The 19,665-nt window shown below is 60.0% G+C and overlaps 1 protein-coding gene across 9 annotated transcripts in view; it reads left to right on the top strand.

Moving 5' to 3' along the window:
- The window catches only part of FBLN2 (fibulin 2), an 87,739-nt gene that overhangs the window by 44,131 nt on the left and 23,943 nt on the right, over positions 1–19,665 (top strand). For all 9 annotated transcript variants that reach the window (XM_060402958.1, XM_060402961.1, XM_060402960.1 and 6 more), the window contains one exon: positions 211–1,499. In XM_060402958.1, the coding sequence (XP_060258941.1) occupies positions 266–1,499 (1,234 nt within the window). In that variant the 5' untranslated portion in view covers positions 211–265. The remainder of the gene's footprint in view (positions 1–210; positions 1,500–19,665) is intronic.

The following is a 19,665-nucleotide window of genomic DNA, read 5'->3' as shown; positions in this document are numbered from 1 at the left end:
ACCACGGTGACCTGTCTGTGCAGCGTCCGAGCAGGTGGGAATGTGTGTGTGGGGATGTGGGCCGAGTTCCGCGTGTGAATGGAGGCGGTGAGGCTGTCCAGCCATGCCCCCACGTGCTGGTGTGTGTGCCGGGTGTGCACGTGAGTCCCCCCACCCCCACCCCCACCCCCACCACGCGGTGCTGACCCCTGTCCTTTCTGATTCCCCCAGGGCCTCACGGGAGAGGACGGTCTGTCTGGAGGCTGCACGTGGCCGGCTGCGGGGCATGGCGCGACTCGGGGAGCCCGTGGGAGCCTGGCTGGCCCTGGCCCTGGCCCTGGCCCTGAGTCCCGGCGGTGCAGCAGCCCCGGGGCAGGACTGCACGGGCGTCGAGTGCCCCCCGCTTGAGAACTGCATCGAGGACGCGCTCGAGCCGGGGGCCTGCTGCGCCACGTGCGTGCAGCAGGGCTGTGCCTGCGAGGGCTACCAGTACTATGACTGCTTGCAGGGCGGCTTCATGCGCGGCCGCGTGCCCGCCGGCCAGTCCTACTTCGTGGACTTCGGCAGCACCGAGTGCTCCTGCCCGCCGGGCGGTGGCAAGATCAGCTGCCAGTTCATGCCCTGCCCGGAGCTGCCGCCCAACTGCATCGAGGCCGTGGTGGCGGCCGACAGCTGCCCACAGTGCGGCCAGGTGGGCTGCGTCCACTCCGGCCGCAAGTACGCCGCCGGCCACACTGTCCGCCTGGCGCCCTGCCGGGCCTGCCACTGCCCCGACGCGGGCGGCGAGCTCATCTGCTACCCGCTGCCCAGCTGCCACGGAGATGCCACCCCCGGAAACACCTCGGACGCCGAGGAGGGCGACCCTGAGCGGCACTACGAGGACCCCTACAGCTACGACCAGGAGGTGGCCGAGGCGGAGGCCCTGGCGGGCGAGCTCCAGGCGGGCGCTGGGGGCCCGGCCGCTCTGGGAGGCGGGGGTCAGCCACCTTCAGCCCTCCAGGCCACTCTCTGGCCGGCCGCCCTCCCCAGGCCCACGGCAGCCGCCGCTCTGGGTCCCCCGGCCCCCGTGCAGGCCAAAGCCAGGAGAGTGACGGACAACGGTCAGGAAGACAGGGAGGCGCCGGCCATCCGGGAGCAGCTGGCCGCAGGCGGCCCCCGGGGGCTGGATGGACGGCCCACGGCAGGCCCGATGCCGGCTCACCCTGTCCGGGAGGAGGGGGCCGAGGCCAGGGCCGGGGTGGAAGAGAACCTCATCCCCGACGTGCAGGCCACGCACCGCAGTGCCGGGCCCCCTCCCACGCTCAGCGTGCCCAGCATCCTCCTGACCGAGACCACGCAGGGCCCCCCCACAGACCCCACCGAGCCCAGTGCCCCTGCCGCCCTGACCACACTTCAGCGGGAGATCCCCCGCGCCCCGCCCACCCAGGAAGTGCCCCAGCAGCCGGCCGGGCCCCGGTCCCGGCTGGAGGAGGAGGAGGACCCCAACTCCGTGCACTCTGTCCCGAGAGGCGGCCTGGAAGGTAAGACTCTTCCCTGGCTCCTCCAGGAAACCTTGTCCAGCGGAGGGCGTCTTCGGGTCCTGGTGCCAGCCCAGGTCTGTGCTCAGCTGGAGAGGGGTTGGGGAGGGGGGAGTCTGTGGCTGAGCCCACCCCTCTGAGGGAGCCCTGGGAACCTGTTTTCTGGAGACCTCTGTCCATGGCAGGGAGTCCATGTCCTGTCCAGGCCTGGCTTGTTCACTGTGAAGACCTTCACTGGGCATCAGCCGTGGGCAGGCCCTGTGGGACCCTGGGGAGGCAGGCATGGGCCCGGCTGGCCCTGGTCAATGGGCTGTGAGCGGGCCACCCCTGGGCGGGGTCCAGGAAGGTTTCCTGGGGACGGGGGGCCCGTCTGTCCAGCGCTGCGGCCCTCGGCGGGTGTCCACAGTGTGCTGAGGCTGAGACTGCAGGCCCCCAGCCCGGCGGCTCCTTCCCTGCATCCTGCTCTCAGTGGACGGTGCAGCGCTCGCCCTCACCGAGTGCCTGCCCCGTCTGTGGCTTGATCCATGCACAGGCTAGGCGCTGGGCTCCCGCTTTTCAGCTCACCAGGTCGAGGGTGGAAAGGTGTGGTTCGTGGTCTCACGGCAGGAGGTGGCGGGTTGCCACCAGGGCAGCGGACTTCCGGGGGCTCCTCCTCACCCAGGCCCCCGGGCCTGCAGGAGGCGGGGAGCGTAATGAAGTCCACGTGTGCCCGAGCGGGCGGGCTCGCAGGCCTGGCTCCCAAGTCTGTGCCTGCAGCCTCCGGGGTTTCCAAAATAGACACAGCCCCCCGCCCCTCTGCTTGCTGCCAGAGGCCTCTCTGTGGCTGTGGGCCTTGGAATCCTGGAGGTTTGCTTTGTTCTCGGGCGCCCCAGGTTTTTTTCCTCTGCCTGGGCTTTCTCAGATGGTTTTTGGGGTGTGGCTGCTGCTGCAGTTGGCCAGGGGGTAGGGGCCCCTGACTCAGTGCCCCTCGTCCCATCCGAGGGTTGTCCTGGCAGGGGCCTGGCGGAGGGCGTGGACGGGACGGGCTGGGTTTCTTGATGTTCCTCCAGGGAGGGAGGTGTGGACCGTGGGGGCCGGGTGGGGTGAATGTCAGTGGGACCCAGGAGTTTGGCCCTGGCCGCATGAACAAGGACTGACCGCCGCCCGTCACCCCATCCATCTTGCCGCTGCCGCCTCCTCACCCTGACCCCTGACCCCTCTGCCTGACCCCTGACCCCTACCAGTTCTCCCGGCCTGTAACTCAGGCGGGCACCACTTTGTGCCTTGCTCTCTCCATCTATAAGTGCAGGGAAGGCCCTTCGTCGGGGGCAGGGAAGGGTTCTGAGGGTTAAATGAACTAACCCATTCAAGCCCGGAGAGGGGCACAGCGCTGCTGAGTAATTAAAAATGCTCGCCGTGATCATCCACCCTCTGTTTCTCAGTCCAGCTACTCAGTTTCTGCAATAGACGAGTGCAGAACAGCCTCTCTGCACCAGGGGTCGGGCTGGTGAAACTGGGCGGGCACAGCCTCTGCCCTCTGTGGTCTGGTGGGGGCGGAGGGCACGCGTGGATGGGCACACGGAATTATTCGTGGTCGCCACCGTGCACACAGCGTGGGGAGGGGGTTGCGGGAGGCCTGGTGGGTGGGGGTCGGGCCCAGTGGCGCGCTGCTGGGGTAGCCAGGGCCTCTGTGCCTTCTGCTGCTGTTGCAGGGAGTGGCCGGGGGATCCCGAGGGAAGGAGGGCCCTTGGGTGAAGCGGGGGAGCTGGTAGCTTGGTCCTGCTTGCCTGTGGGACCTGCTGAGAGGTGGGTCACGGGGCGGAAATGCTCCTTGGCCATGCTGCTGTGGCAACCCGGGCCTGGAGAAGGTGGTTGCCAGCCATTGCGCCAGGCCCAGCTCGGGCAGGGTTCCGAGCCTTGCCAGAGTTCCCGGCCGCCTCTGGGATGTCCAGATGGGACCTGCTGGGAGCCACATGCCTGACTCCCCCACGGGGAGAGGGGCTCTGACGCCTCCTGTCACTCGGGGGCTTCTACCGCTGGGCTGGCAGGATGGAGGGACCCGGGGACCACCCCACCCTGCCCCTCTGAGCACAAGCGAGGGAACCTGGGGTCAGGGTGGCCCAGCTAGAGGCAGCCCCCTCCCCAGAAAAGGACCCCAGCGAAACCTGCAGGCCCCGGGACCGTGTGGGAGGAGGAGCCCCCCCGCCCCCGGATTTTGCTGGGTAGGGGTGTTTGAGCTGCTCGACGTCTGGGTAATAGCATGCTAACTGCACCCCCGTATCATGCTCGAGGCCTGTGCCCGCACTGTCGTAAGCTCTCTGAGACCAGAGGCCCTTTCAGTCATCACAGCTGCCCCCTCGGCACATGGCGGAGGAATCGGGGCCGCTTCCCCACCGACACACGTGCAGGAGGCGGCGGGCCCACCTCACCCCCCATTTCTCCACATCTTCACCCCAACAGTCACTTCCGGTGCCCGGCCTGCCCGGGGGCTGTGACGCATGCCAGATGTTCCCCAAAACCCAGCGCGGCCCTGTCGCCGGGACCGTATAGTTCAGCGGAAGAGAAAGCTCGAGCGTCGTGGGGGTGGAGCGGATGCGCTCTGCGGGCCTGTCCAGGGGATCTGACGTCCTTGGAGATCAGGGAGGGCTTCCTGGAGGAAGGGCTGTTTGAGCAGGAGGAGGTGTTGACCGAGTGGCAGTGGGGAGCAGAGAGTGTCTGGCAGAGGCCCTGCAGGTGGAGGGGAGGTTGGGTTGGGATGAGGCTGTGTGGCTGCGGCGAGAAGAGGCCCGGGAGGGGCAGGGACCCAGCCCAGGGCAGCAGTGTTACCCTCAGCATGAAGACTGGGGCCTTTCCCCAGGGGCAGGGGGCGGCCCTGCCGGTGTGAGGCAGGAGCTGGTACAGTCTGACTTGGGTCCTGGAACGCTTCTTCCGGGTGCAGGGGCAGAACGTGGGGCCTTCAGCGTCTGGGGTTCTCCAGGGTCCCCCAGAGTCCCCGGGTTGTGGGTCCAGGCAGCAGAGAGACCCGCCCAGCCTCTGCCTGGTTCCTGGACGATCGCCGCAGACTGTGGCCTCTGCTGTCCTCTCCAGTCCGGGCGTGTGGGAGATTTAAACTCGCGCTGGGTCTGAGAGGTCCCCAGGCACAGCCGGGGGACCCGAGGGAACCAGGCTGGAAACTTGGACAGCTGAGCCCATGTCCTGTGCGGGAGTGCCTGGCTCCCGGAGCGGCCTGGAGAGGGGGCATCCCCCCGCCCCCATGCCGAGCTCACAGGCAGGCCAAGTGGCTCTGCCCCAGCCCACGCCGCTGGGAGCAGACCAGGGACCCAGGAGCCCCCCGGTCCCTGCCCGTCCACGCTGAGTCCCCGGGCGAAGCTCAGCCTCGCTCCTCGTGTGACCGGAGGCCTGGGATGCCACCTTTCTGAGCCCCAGGTTCCTCAGTGACCCCGCACAGCTGGGGCTGGCCCCCGCTCCCTCTTGTTTTGTTCAGTCACTCAGTCGTATTCGACCCTTCGTGATTCCTTGGACTGCAGCACACCAGGCTTCCCTGTCCTTCACCGTCCCCCGGAGTTTGCTCAAACTCCTGTCTCTTGAGTCGACGATGCCACCAGCCGTCTCATCCTCGGTCTCCCCCTTCTCCTCTGTCTGCCTTTGGGCCGAGGGTGCACGCCAGTGCCACGGGTCAGCGTCTTTCTGCAAAGCACCTTCGTAAGCGCTCGGATTTTGTTGCACACGTTTAGAAGACATCTTGTGAACGCGAGCTTCCTGGCTTTTGTGGGAAATCGGCTTCTGTGGGCACACCAGGCCCCTGTGTCCTGGGGCAGCCGCCAAGGGATCTGAGAAGGGGCTGCCTGCCCGTCGGGGTGCAGTGGGGGAGCTGGACTGTCCTGGGCTGGTTCCCCTCGGTTTCGTCACTGGCCCAGCCCCAGTTGGCAGCTGGGTGGTGGATGGGTCTTCTGCAGGGGGTGCCTGTCAGGGCACTGAGAGGTCCTGTGTGGTGACCTTGGGCGGGTCTCTGTGGTCCTTCTATTCCATGGAAGAGGAACTGGGATCCTGAGAGTGGAGGGGATTTTCTAGAGGGTGTAGTAGAGCTGAGCAGGGGGCCCTCGTCTCCCAGGCGAGGGGTGGGCTCCCAGCGCCCGTGGGGCACCAGGGGCAGGAAGGGGTCCCCGGCTTTGGCTGCTCCCAGAGCCTGTGGCACTTGGAGGAAAAGGGCTCATTTCACAGCCGCTCCCCACAGTGAAGGTGTGGCCTGAGGGGGGTTTCTTGGCTTTAGGAAAACGGTTTCCTTCCTTCCTGCCTCCCTCCCTCCCTTCCTTCCTAGACAGCTTTATGAGACATTGTTCATGCACCATTAAGCCCTCCCATTTAAAGCATACAATTCAGTAGGTTTTGTCAGGGTTGTGAAAACATCATCAGAATCGAATCCTGGAACACTCTCATCACCCCAGAAAGAAGCCCCATACCAGTAGCAGCCACCTCCGGCTCCCTCTTCCCAGGCCCCAGCAGACCCCGGTCTGGCTCCGTCTCTGTGGATCGCGTGTGCTGGTCGTTCCTGGACGTGGGACCACAGAGTATGTGGCCTTTGGGGACTGCCCCCGGGTAGTCACTCGGCGTGACGCTGCGGCGTTTCCTCCGTGTTGCAGCGTGGATCAGGGCTGCGCTCCTCGTGGCGGGCGTTCCAGCGTGGCGATGGGCCGCGTCTTTGTCTGTGCGCTGCCAATTGATGCACAGTTGGCACCTTTTGGCTGCTGTGAGTGCCACTGCTCGTGGTGTTCATTACGTACCTTTGAGTGGCTGTGTGTTTTCACATCTTTGGGGGATGTACCCAGGAATGTCGTCTTGCTGGGTCATCTGGTAACTCTGTGTAACTGTCATGAAACACAGACCTGCTAACCCACAGCGGCTGCCCCCACTGTCTTTGCCAGCACTTGTTATTGTCTGTATTTTTTTAAAATATTTATTTAGTTTTTATTTTTGACTGTACTGGGTTTTAGTTGTAGCATATGGGACCTGGTTCCCCAACCGGGAATTGAGCCCCAGCCCCCTGCATTGGGAGCTCAGAGTCTTAACCACTGGACCACCAGACACCTGTATGTCTTTTTGAATGTGATGTGCTGAAGTCTTGGGTGTTATCTCACTGCGGGTTTCACTGGCGTTTCCCTGAAGGCTGGTGACGTTGAGCTCCTTTTCTCGACTTTAGACAGCCCTGAACATGCAAGCGCGCGTTCTGTTAGCCATCAAAGCGATGCCATCGTCCCTGTCACGTGGTTTCTGGAAGATTCCACCGCCTACTCATAGGAGAAGGGGCACGAAGGAGGCCACCAGCGTTGTTCTGAGAGTAACCGTGACCCCGTGGGTCCCCGGCTCGGTCTCAGGGACCCCGGGGCGTAGGAGCACGCCTGGGAACCACAGGTCGACTCTGCCACGTGTGTTAGGCGTGTGCGCTACCTTTCACAGATACAGCGTCGTGCGCGGACCTTTCTGTCCCCTGCGTTCCTCCGTGGACAGCCTACCCTGGGGCGCTCCCTGTCGGCACGTGGGGAGGAGCTCTGCTCTCTGCTCACCCCCGCAGTTGCTCACTATCCCTGCTGGTGGATGCTCGGTTCTCTCCATTGCCCCAGTGAACGTCTTCCTGTCCTGGCAGGAAGTTGCCGGGTCCGTGTCCACGTGGGTTTCTCTCTTTACTCTTGGTGAGCCATTTAGCTTCTGAGACCCTCTCAGAAGCGTCCACGCGTGCATGCTCCCAGCCACTCGGTCGTGTCTGACTCTGCCGTTTGCTACTCCAGGGCATCTTCCCGACCCAGGGGTTGACCTTGTGTCCCTTGTCTCCCTGTGTCCCCGGCCTTGGCAGGCGGGTTCTTCCCACCACGCCCCCTGGGCAGCCTCAGAAACTTGCGGCTCAATGATACGTCTCAGAGGTGAACGCCCGCGTGCCCAGCACCTGGATCATGAGGCATCATCCCGAGATGCAGGGTCCCCTCGTCTGTGCCCGTCCCCAGAACTGCTGCCCTGACCGCAAGCCGCTCTGGGAGCTTTGTGAACGGAGCCGTGTAGTCCGCTCTCTGGGGTGGCGACTTGCGCTCAGCACGGCACGTTCATGCCCACATGTTGTGGGCGCCGCGGTTCGTCCTTTTTGTGGCTGAGAGCCGCTCCATGGTGAGGACAGACCCCGGTTGGTGGTTCCTCCTCCTGAAGGGCTGTGGGCTTGTTTCCAGTGTGGACCCTTTGGAGAAGGGCTGCTGTGCGCACGCCACTCCTGTTTTAATGGCTGCCTGCACGCTTTTCTCCAGGGAAGCACCAGCCAGCTGCCATGGGCTCTGCTGGAGAGACCACGGGGTGTGTGCGTCTAATCGGTGCCTGCCAACTCCCCTCCATGAATGGTACCAGACGGTACTCACACCTGCCGTGTACAAGAATGCCTGTTTCCTAAGATACTGAGTCAGCAAATATTTATGAGTGCCTCCTGCACAATTCTAGGTGCCAGAGAGACAGCTGAGATCAAACGGAATGAAGTTGGCACCCCTCACGGGCCCTCCACCCTGTGGGAGGGGATGCCCACAGCCACCCGTGAGAACATATCAGATCTGTGTCAGATGCTGAAGAGCGCCAAGGAGAGCGCTGAGCAGGGCTGTGAGGTGCTTGCACCTCGGCCGGAGGGACGTGTCCCCCAGGACCGCTGGCGTGCACGTGCGCTCCTCTCTTGCCTGCTTCGGCCGAGGGCCCCCCGGGAGGTCCGCCAGCCCTGCGTGGGGTGCGGGTGATCTCTCTGCCGTCTCGCCAAACCGGTGGCAGTCCTCCCAGCGGGGGACGCGCCTCAGTCACGGCACGAATGGATGCACGGTCTTCCGCCTCCGCGGAACCTCTGCGGTGCACCGTACGCGTTGCTTCCGGCTCCCAAGACCACGGTTCGGCCAGGCTCGCTGCCCCAGGCTGGGAGTGGCCGCTGGGAGGGGCTGCTCTGGGAGCAGTTGTTTCAGGACAGCCCCTACCAGGCCACCTGCCGCCGCCCAACACGCCCGATCCCATCGTGGAAACAGGGCTCCCAGGGAAAGATGAGATGCGCACGGGGACTCTTGGACCGGGCTCGGAACCGGCTCAGCCACTGCTTTCTCCGCGTCTGCTGCCCGCCGAGCAGGACGCTGGCCTGGGGTCGAGGGTCCCTCCTGATTTTTACATTACAGGGGGTTTGGGAAAGAAAGGAAGCACATTGGGTGGTCGTTGCAGTGAATCTACCCCAGGCCTCTGCTCTGGGAACCTCATCTCAGCCCCTAAACAGCCTTCCAGCGAGTCCCCTCCCACCAGGGGACACAGCCTGCCGCCCAGCCGCGAGCAGTGGTGGGCCAGCTGCGAATCCAGGTCCTTCTGATCCTCGGGGGTCCCTGGCCTGGTCCCCAAGGCTGCAGCTGCCCTCCCCCTCGCTGGCTGTGTGACCTCAGGCACATCGCTTCACTGCCCCGGGCCTCGACTTTCTCATCTCTTCCGTGGGCTTCCTGAGGGCTCCCTGCTAGAGTACACTCTCAGCTGGACCGCCTGCTGGGGTCTGCCGCGTAGCAGGGCTGGCCTCACGCCAGTGTCCTGGGCGCTCCACTGGAAGGCAGTCCCTCTGAGCTCCAGGCTGCTTCCTGTTCACCCACCAAGTGGCTCTCCTGAGGCCCAGCCAAGCCCCCTGGGCCTCCTGCACCCTGAACCTTCCAGAGCCCGGGTGCCCCGTGACCTACAGCTCAGAGGTGGGGGGGGGTGGGCTCCCCGGGGGGAGTGTCAGCCCCGTCATCCTCCAGCGCTTCCTGCAGGTGGGGCTGGGGTTGTACAGCCTCGGGCCCCTGGTCCTCCAGCGTCTGGGGCCTCCAGGAGGAGCTTCTGTCCGGCCGAGGCCAGCTGTGTGTGGACAGGGTGTCTACTGGGCCCTCCCTGCCTGCTCTGGGATCTCCACGCAGGGAAGTCGGGCTTGGGGCCGAGTTGTGCTGGCCATGAGCCAGCTTGGTCTTCAGAAGGCGAGTCCCTGGGCGAGAGCCTTGCCTCTGAGGCTCTGGCTGTGTGACGTCAGGCGATGGACGCACCCTCTCTGAGGCTCAGTGTCAGCATCGGTGAGACAGAAGGGTAAGCTCTCCCCGCCATGGATTACTGACCAGCGGAGAGAGGGCATGACCGCCCGCCCAGAGCAGCTGCCGTGGCCTGAGCCCCGTTCTATCCCTGCCCCGGGGCCCTGCACTCTGGGCGGTGGGCTGCGGGTTTGTTTCTCCTTAAGTGAACAGATGTGGCCTTTTCTGGGGCCAAGAGTTGTCCCTCTGGTGAAGAGGCAAAGGGGCCGGGCCTCGTAGGGTTGGCTGGGGGAGTTCAGCGGCTTACTGTCTGCCCCCACCCCCGCCTGCCCCTCCAGCCCCCCGAGACCTGTAGAGATTTCCCCCCACTCCCCGCCAGGCTGGCCCCTGCCCTGCACCTTCGTTTTGACGCCTGTCCACGGACTCAGCTCCCGTCCTGCGGGGTCCTGCCTTCGGCAGCACAGCCTGGCCGTGGGCTGACATCCCAGAAATGGGGAGCATCTCCTCCTTCAGCCTGGGTCGGGCTGTGTATGCATCCCGTGGCAGGCGCTGTGGTCCTCCCTGGACATGTATTGATCAAGGTGTTACAAACCGGGACACCCGTGGCATGGGGGGGCCGTCATCCCCACCTCATAGCCAAGGCGCCTGAGGCACAGGGAGGTGACGTCCACGTGCAGGGTCACTGAGGGTGGTGAAGCGGATGTTTGCCGACCGACCACTGATGGCGCCTCCTGGGGTTTTTCCAGCTGCCTGGCCCGGGGGGTGTGGTTCTCCCCGTAGTCAGAAGATCGAGGCTCCAGGTCCCCAGCTCCAGCGTTGCTGCAGAATGAGGGGGGACAAGGCGGCATGACCTGTCACCTTAGATTTTCCTAAAGATGCCTCGGATCTGGAATTTTGAATCAAGTCTGCAGGTCTGTAAATGTATATCAAGGCCCCAGCAAAGCGTGCAGTGGGCATCAGCTTGCTGCCTTGTTTAGACTCAGAGAGCGCCAACTGCCCCTAATTATACGTCTAGGACACAGAGGCCAACGGGGGCCTGGCAGACTTCACAGCAAGCTTAGAGGGTGGGGTCCCCAAAGCTCCGACTCCTGGCCTAGCAGAATCCAAGTCCAGAAAACAGGCTCTAGGCTCCTGGAGAGGGTGAGCAGTGAGCAGGCCAGGCGGTGGATCAGGGTCAGCTGGACGCCACCTCCCAGCCGGGGAGCAGTGTGTGCTTGCTGAGACAGGCGGCCCCAGCTCGGTGGGCCAGGGCAGCTCGCGGGCCCATCCTGGAGGGAGGCGTGGGGGCCGGGCGCCGACTCCCGTGGAGGAGCTGTGGGAGTCAGAGCGGAGGTCTGGGCCATGGAGACCTGCTCAGAGAGGGGAGCGGCCGGCCTGTTTCTTTCCCGCCAAGTTGGGCCCACCTGGTCAGGCGGGTGGCCTCAGGGGTGGGAGCTGGTCGCTCAGGGTAGGTCTCGTGATTCCTTGTCTATCGCCGCCTGCCCCCCAGAGCCTGGATCCCGGAACAGAGAGGCTGAGGGTGTTGTCTGCAGTGGCTCAGCCTGTGGGAGGGAGAGCAGGGTTCCGTCTTCCCAGCTCTGCTCCCGGTGATGCCCAGTTCGGGTCCTCAGTGGGGCTGGGGGTGTTACCCATCTCTTCTGGGTCCCTTCACTTTGAATATTCGCCACACACTGCAGACTTCGGGGGATGGGGACAAAGGATGGAGATATTTGCGGGTGGGGTGGGGAGGAGATCTGGCCAAGGTCTGGGTTGGGTGGGCCACGTGTGTGGGTTACGAGACACAGAAAGTCGCTGGGAATTTGGTTCCAGAAGGACCCCAGCCTGGCCCAGGGCATCCCACCTGGGAACACTGGAAACCTTGAGCCCCAGACCCTTGCCCAGTATGCACCCCCCCACCACCCACCCCACTGCCTCATCTGATGACGGACCCCAGGGTGCCTGCTGCTCCTTCCCCAGGCAGGATTTTTCATGTCCCCTCTGCTGATGCTCTGCTTCCTGTTTGCATCTCATCTCAGAACAGGAGAAAAAAAAAAAAAACTTGTCCAGTTTTTTTTATGTGATTTTTAAAAATGTTTTTGACGAGTCAGTTTTAATAAGATGGGAATTGAAGTTATATTTACATTTCTCTTAGAGTAAATACTGGCTCGGGAAAACCCAAATTGCCTTATAGATAAACATCTTTTCTTATTAAACTGTGGGCATGTATGATGAACTGGTAATTAAACTATCTGGAAAGAACAGGAAAATAGAATGATGTCGCTTACGAGATTTGTCTATAAAACGAAAAGCTATCCCAGGAACCGGAATGCCATCAGACTCTAGTCTGAGCCAAAGCGTCGTCTGGGGTAGCGGCCGTTTCTGAAGCTCATAATGAACCAGAGCGAGTTCACAGTTCTTTCTAAGGAGGAACAAAGTCCGTGTCAGATGTCTTGGTTTTCCTGCAGTGTGAGTTACACTGCAAGCCTGTGCTGGGGTACGGGGGTCTGCAGAAGCCTCTAGAAGCACAGCAAGGGAGTGCCCCCACATCTGGGGCCACCAGGAGCCTCGGCAGGGGCCGGGCTGGCTGGTGGCCGAGGTGAGCCTGGGTGGAGGGCGGGACAGGGCTCCTTCCAGACGAAGGCCACTCTCCTGGGAACCCAGCCTCGGTCACGTGCCCTGCGTCAGAAAGATGCCTGCAGTATCTGCTTCTGGACTCCTCTCCAGTGGCTCGCTCACCCTTCGGGCGTGAGCTGTCCGCTGCAGCGTCCAAGTGCTTGTGTCTCATTGTTGCTTCCTTGTTTCTGGGAAAGTTTCCTTCTCAGAAAACAAGGCTGGTCCCGTTCAGTTTGTCAGCGTTTGCCTGCAGGTTCCCTGTGCCCAGTGGCCCTTTCTGGGGTGGCATCCGCTAACCGTGGTGCCCGGGCCCCACACGCCTCTTGAACAGAGCAGAGCCTGTCAGGAGTCTCTGCACGGCCCCCGATCAGGGCAGCCTGCTTTTGTACAAGCGGCTATTCTCTTCGCGTGGTGTTGGCTTCTCATTGACAGTGACGGTACCAACAGCCCTAGCCCTTTAAAACGCCCCCAACAGACCCACGCCCCTACTCCCTGGTGAGGCTGGGAGGGTAGGACTTGTGCTGGTCATCCGACCACTGCCTACTACCTTCCAGAGCTTCCCAGGACTGGCCGGAAGCCTGGCATGGCCCGTCCGCATCAACAAAGCCCACCGTAGAGCCTGCAAGTATCTGCGGCTCTGCCAGCCACAGCAACCGGCCTCTCAAGTCCCACCTGCTATCCCAACCCCCACCAGGGAGCTGGGACAGACCCTCTAAGCGGCTTGGGCTTGGGAAAGAAATCTCAGTCCTGTAACTGTCCAGGGCTTGTCCTTTCTCTCTGGTTTCAGTCACAGGGCGCAGATGCGTGTGTGATGGACGTGGTTTGGTCTGGCACAGTATGTTGCAACTGAGAAATGAAGGCATCTCTGGATACACTGCTGCTGCGGTCCTCCACCCAACAGCGGCCAGTGCCCTCCTGCTGCGTCTATACTTCCCGAGGCCCCTCCGGTTGCTTTTGTAAACTAGTATCTAATCAGGGACGATGAGATCTTTTCCAGTTCGTGTTGTTTTATTGCTTGACTTTCCTTCTTTCTGAAAGTTTTTATTAAAGAATACCGTAGAGGCTCTGGAGCATCTTTTCATCGAGATTAATTTAATAGTACTCCCTTAAAACTTTTTTATGTCTTACCGTATAGTTTTATAAAGTACTATGTCTGTAAAGCACAGGACTCTTCATAAAAAAAGCTCAGTAGGTTCCAGGCAGCTCCACCCAGATCAAGACACAGAACATCTCGAGTGGGCCAGAATCTTCCTGGTACCCCTTCTCGGCCAGTTCTGCTCTCCCTCCCCCCACCCCACCCCCACCGTGGAAGCCGCAAGGCTGACTTATCACTATCAATGATTCCTGCCTATTCTTGAATTTATTGTGTGTAATGGGAACCATATGATACGATTTCACTTGCGTTTAACTTCTTGAGCTCAGGACCGTGTGTTGCAGAGTCATGCAGACTGCTGCGTGTAGCAGTAATTCATTTTAAAACGCTGCTCTTTATTGCTCCGTCGCAGGGATAAATCATAGTTTATTGATCTGTCGCGGTGTGGATGGAGGTTCGGGCTGTTTCCAGTGAGCAACTGTAGTGAGTACCGTGGCTGAGGACATTCTGTGTTTCCGAAAGGTGTTCACCCAGCAGAGGAGTTGCTGCATCTGAGCTGTGGCCGACCCTGCCAGTTTTCCAGAATGTCACTGGTTTCTGTCCCCACCAGCCATGAGCAACACTCCAGCTGTCCCGTCTTTGCCGACACTGGATGTGGTCTGTTTCATCATCGCCAACCTGGTGGCCGTGTAGAGGGATCTCACGGTGGTTTTAATTTGCATTCCCTGGCATCTGATGACGTTGAGCATATTTTCATATTACTGTTGAACAGTTTGTTGTTCTTTGCCCGTTTCTAAATTAGGTTTCTTTGTCTTGCCAGTGCCTAGGAATTCTTGAGATGTTCTGAGGATACATCTTCAGCTGGGTCACAAATGCCTCATCTCATTCCCTGCCTTTTCTTTCCAGTCTCATGATGACATTTTCTGATCGGCACATTGCAGACGCTGTCTTCTGAGGAGTGAAGACTTCTCAGTTTAGTGAAATACACTTTATTGATCTTTACTTTTACGGTAATGTATTTTTTGCGCTTTTCAAGAAATCTTTGTCTACCCTGGAGTCATGAAAATATTTTCCTTTGTTACACTCTGGATCTTTTAACTTATTTCACCTTCCACATTAGATCTCGCTTTTTGCTCTGGGTAGCGTGAGTAGGAGTCAAAATTCCTTCCTTTTTCTATACAAAAGCTTTTAGGTTTAATGAGGTCCCACTTGTTTATTTTTGCTTTTATTTCCATTACTCCAGGAGGTGGGTCATAGAGGGTCTTGCTGCGATTTACGTCAGAGTGTTCTGCCTATGTTTTCCTCAAAGAGGTTTATAGTTTCTGGTCTTACATTTAGGTCTTTAATCCATTTTGAGTTTATCTTTGTGTGTGGTGTTGGGAGTGTTCTCATTTCATTCTCCTACACGTAGCTGTCCAGTTTTCCCGGCACCAACTTACTGAAGGGGCTATTTGCCCCATTGTATCTTCTTGGCTCCTTTGTCAAAGATAAGGTGCCTGTAGGCGAGTGGGCTTATCTCTGGGCTTTCTATCTTGTGTGTATTTCTGGTTTTGTGCCAGTACCATACTGTCTTGATTCAAATGGGTATTCAGTTGCCCCCAGTCTGGGTGTTGAGAAGCCCGTCTCGCGGCCCCCCGCCCCGCCCACTGCAGGCTCCGTAGTCAGGGTCGGGTGTGCCTGGGTAGGTTTTTTCTGATCTCTCTTTTCTGTTCCATGGTCAAGCTGTCTTGCTCACTGCCCTGAGTTACTGGAGTCCCTTGGGAACTTTTGCTCTCTGGCCGCCTGACTGCCTCTGGCTGGGTGTGTGGTCGGGACTGCTATCTGTTCACCTCTGAAACGGGGCTGGGGATGGGACCTCTTCCTCTACCTGCTGCGGCTGCAGGCTGGTGCCCACCAGGCCAGAGGTCGAGCCAGTCAGCCAGGGTGGCCGGGCACCTCGCAGGTCAGGCTGGGGTAGTCGGCAGGTGGGTGAGGTGCTGACTCAGGTCGGGGGAGGGAGTCAGTGGGCACCCCCCACAGGGAAGCTAGGCGGTGAGAGGGGCTGTGAGGGGTGGCGATGCTGGGGGCCTCCTGCCCTGGGTGAGGGATGGAGGCATCTCTGAGGGGCTGGATGGCCTGGGCCTGGCAGCTGGGCTCAGCCCAACCACTCCTGCTGGTTCTCAGCCATCGTGTCCAGGATCCTGGGGCGGGAAGACAGCGCTCAGAGTCTTGCTTGCCTGTCCGTCTTCCAGTCATTGTGAAAGGCGTCCAGGCACAGCCAGGGCCTGCAGGTGACTCCTCCCCCCAAGAACACAGAGCATCGGCGCCGCGGCGTTCCCCGGGCTGTTTGCTCAGGGCCCGCAAACATCCTGTCCAAACAGGGCGCTGGTGGTGGTGGCCGCCCATCACCCTGCAGGTGGACATTTTTCTGTAGCATTTCCAAAGCCGCCGTTCTCTAGGGCTCTGATGTCTGGGAGAGGGAACCCTCTGGAGGGGTCACGACCTCCGGGATGGATTGCCCCCCCCCCCCCATTTCCTGTGATCAAAGGAGGTTAGAGTCCCCAGAAGCTCAGGGTCTTTTTTATAACAGCACTTCTCTTCAGTAGGCAATACCTGCCTGCGATAAGGAAGACACATAAAAAGCACAAAAGAGGCCAGCAGTGAGTGACAGGGCGCTGCCTCCTCGCCAGGGCCAGGCCCCTCGCTGTTACCCCTCCTGAAACCCTCCGTGTGTGTGTCTGTGTCCCTTTGAAAAGGTGCTGCTAAGTCGTGCCCGACTCTCTGCGACCCCGTGGACTGTATGTAGCCCCCCAGGCTCCTCTGTCCGTGGGATTTTGACAGTCAGGAATGTTGGAGTAGGGTGCTGTTTCCTCCTCCAGGTCTGAAGAGGTCGGCAGTGGCTTACTAGGCGCTGCTCAGCGTGAAGCCTGCCTTCTTCGCTCCTTGTCGTCTAACGGGAAGTTGTTCCACGGCGTTGCGTGAAGATCTGGCGCCGAGCGTGTCCTTTCTGACACTCGTGTGCAGTGCGGCGGTCGTGGCACCAGCTGTTTCGTCGCTGCCCTGTCGGCGGGGGTGGCTGGGTCTGCGCCTTCGCTGTCGCACATTCCGGGGCAGCTGGTGTCCGGGACTTGGGTGTGCGTGCCCACTGTAGACCTGTGGGCTGATCGGTTTCTCAGAGGGGAGGCGCTGCCTCACCCCTTTGTGTTTATGCTGCCGTGCGTTATTTTCTTCCTGTTGTGGGAAACGGCACGTAGTATAGCACTGAGCATTGTAACTGGTTTTAAATGTACACGTCCGTGGCCTTAGGGATGCTCATCCTGGTATGTAACCATCACCACCCTCCCCACCGTCCAACTCCCGAGCGTATTCTCTTCTTCTCAAATGGAAGCTCTGTCCCCGTGAAACACTAACCCCTCATCGCTGCCCCTGCCCTCAGTAACCTCTCCTCTGCCTTCTCTCTTTATCAGCAGAATCCTGTGTAAGTAGAGTCCTCTGTGTAATTCTAGGTAAGTAGAATCTCACACTTGGCCTTTGGTGTCTCGCTTGTGGCACTTTTGGGGACAAAGCTGTCCAGAACTCTTTGCATCTTCAGTCTGAGAATTTTCTAGCCAGACAATCTTCTCCAGTAATGCCTTTGTTATGGGGTACTTGCTGGACGGTGGCGGAAGGGCTTGAGGTAGGTGCCACCCACCTCAGCACCAGCCGTGGGGGCAGAGGCTGCAGCTGCCTGCCCGATCACCGCCGTCCTGGCTTCTGCAGGCACGGGCACCTCGTGCTCGTAGCAGCATTGCCACCTCGGCAGGCGCCCTTCCCTGGGTCGGAGCTTCCCCTGCGAGGAAGCTCAGTGTCTGGCCGTGACGGCTGCTCCCTCAAGGCCGCGTCTCTGCGGGTCACCGGGTCTTCATGGGGCGTGGTGTGCTGTGCGCCCCTTTGCAGCACATGGACCTGCCCGCAGGTCCACCTTCTCCTGGCCACAAATTCAGAGACAGGAAGCAGAACAGAGGTCGCTGAGGGCAGGGGGCAGGGGCTGGAGAGTCCAGGCGGCTCCTGAGGTTGGCACAGGGACCACCCGGGGAGAGGTGGTCTGGGGAAAGTCAGTTACTGGACAGACCCTGGCCGTGGCAGCGCCAGAGGGTGCTCCGGGCTGGTCGCTCAGCCACGTGTGCAGGAGCAAGCCTGGGCGAGCTCAGCCAACCAGGGTGTGGACACACGGAAGAGCCCTGGGGCCGGAACTCTGTGGGCTCGGTGCCCAGGAGCTTAAAAAGACCCCGAGAGACGAAGCTTGCGACTGCAGAGGGGGTGATGGGTGGGGCAGGGGTCCTGGGGGTGCTGCGCTCTGGACAAGAAGCCGGGGTCCACAGCTGGTGGGCTTTGCTAGCCCTGCCTCCCACTCCCGCACCGTGGACAGTACCGGGCAGTGCCAGGCTTGGCACCCGAGCCAATCCCCCACCCGCTCCAAGTGGGTGGCCCTCCCAACCTCAGGGGTCACGCCCCTGCGTTCCTTTGTCTGAGAAAGGGGGGAAGACTAGGAGAGAATGGTGGGGAGCCTGCCAAGTGCAGGCTGGGACCTGGCGTCTGCTGGGGGGCGGGGGCAGGAAGGGATCCTGCTCCGTCCACAGGGCAGGGAGCCTCTTCCCGGGCTGGCGCTGAGATGCTCAGACAGGGCCTCCAGGGCCCTGCTGCATCAAGCCGCCCGGCCGCCCAAGTGGAGAAGCTGAGGCTGGAGAGGGGAAACTGAGGCATGGGACGTCCGGCTCCCTGCCTGATCTCGAGTGGGCCTGACCGGGGTTCCCACCCGTAATAAATGGCTGTGGAGATCAAAGCGCCTGGCTCCCGCCTGGCTTGTGGCCAGCACTCAGCGCATTCCAGCCGTTAGTGTTACCCTGATACGGCACCTACCTCCGGCCATCTGGCTGAGCCCCAGGGGTCTGTTGCCATCTGCTGATCTTTAGGGCCGTCTTGGAGAAGGTTTAGGAAGAAAGAATTCAGTCCTCTGAAAGAAAGGACATTGTGTGCTGAGCTGGGCGGAAAGGGACAAGCTGCCTGGGTACAGTGAGCTCCCCATCACCAGAGGTGTTCAAGCAAGGCGAGACTCCCACGTGCCTGGAGTGTGATGGGAGAGGATAAAGTGTGGATGGTGGCATCACTCTCAGGGGCCACAGAGACTCAGGTCCTACCCTGAGGGGACGAAACAGACAAGTGAAAAAGGAAGCTCATGGATAATAAGAGGGCTTCACATAGTGATCAGCGCCGTGAGGAGACTAGAAAGTGAGTGATGCGGTAAGACTGGGGCTGCGTTTTACCATCAGGCGCTCTCAGCTTTTATCCAGTTGCTTGGGTTAAGGCTTTCCTTCTTGCTTATGAATTGTGCTTTCTTTCTCCCCTTTATTGAGCTTTATTGAGACGTTTTATTGCTGTTCAGTCTGTGAGTCATGTGTCCAACTCTCTGCGACCCCACGAACTACAGCACGCCAGGCTTCCCTGTCTTCCACTATCTCCCTGAGTTCACCCAAACCCATGTCCATCGAGTCGGTGATGCCATCCAGCCATCTCATCCTCTGTCGTCCCCTTCTCCTCCTGCCCCTAATCCCTCCCAGCATCAGAGTCTTTTGCAATGAGTCAACTTTTCGCATGAGGTGGCCAAAGTACTGGAGTTTCAGCTTCAGCATCATTCCTTCCAAAGAACACCCAGGACTGATCTCCTTTAGAATGGACTGGTTGGATCTCCTTGCAGTCCAAGGGACTCTCAAGAGTCTTCTCCCACACCACAGCTCAAAAGCATCAATGAGGCGACTTTTTTCTTCACGTAGATTTAGTGTGTTTACTATGGATTTATTTCCCGGTTTCTTTCTCTGTAGTGTGGGACTTCTTTTCTTTTCCCTTTCTATTTAATTGTAGCTGGTGTATGGTAAAGCCACCAGTTTCTATGTGTTGATTTTTTTCTACCAAACGATAATAATAATTAGTGTTCATTTCAGTACTGTGTTAACGTTGATTCCTTTGGATTTTCTGGAGAGATGAAACCGTGACGTCTGCAGAGAATGAGTCGTGTCTTCTCTTCCGATGTTTCTCTGCTGCCTCTTCTTTTTTTCTTGCTTTATTGTGTCTGCCAGCATCTCTCAGACAGTGCTGAGCAGGAGCGCTCATGGATACTTTTGCCTGCAGTGGGCACGTGCCTGATGTCTCAGCACTGGGCGTGACGTCTGTTACTTGTTTTGGTAGACACTGATTTTGAAGAATGTTTTGCATCCCCCTGGTGCCTCAGAACAGCCTTCAGGTTGATGTCAGAGCTTATTGCCTCTGCTTTCAGAAGGGAAACTGAAACTCAGGAAAGCTCAGTGACTTGAAATGCACGCTACGCCAATGACGCAGATGGTTCCTGCTGAGCTCTCTGCTGCCAGAACCTTGCAGGCCGCTGCCGTGTCTTGGTGCTTTTGTTCCTCAGCCCTGCTGGGTTCTGTGAACTGCTCAAGGACATTTTGAGGTCCTC

The sequence above is a fragment of the Ovis aries genome, chromosome 19, assembly GCF_016772045.2.
Source record: "Ovis aries strain OAR_USU_Benz2616 breed Rambouillet chromosome 19, ARS-UI_Ramb_v3.0, whole genome shotgun sequence".
Classification (NCBI taxonomy): Eukaryota; Metazoa; Chordata; class Mammalia; order Artiodactyla; family Bovidae; genus Ovis; species Ovis aries.
Note: the sequence above shows the minus strand (reverse complement) of the source record. Positions and strands in the feature narration are given on the sequence as shown.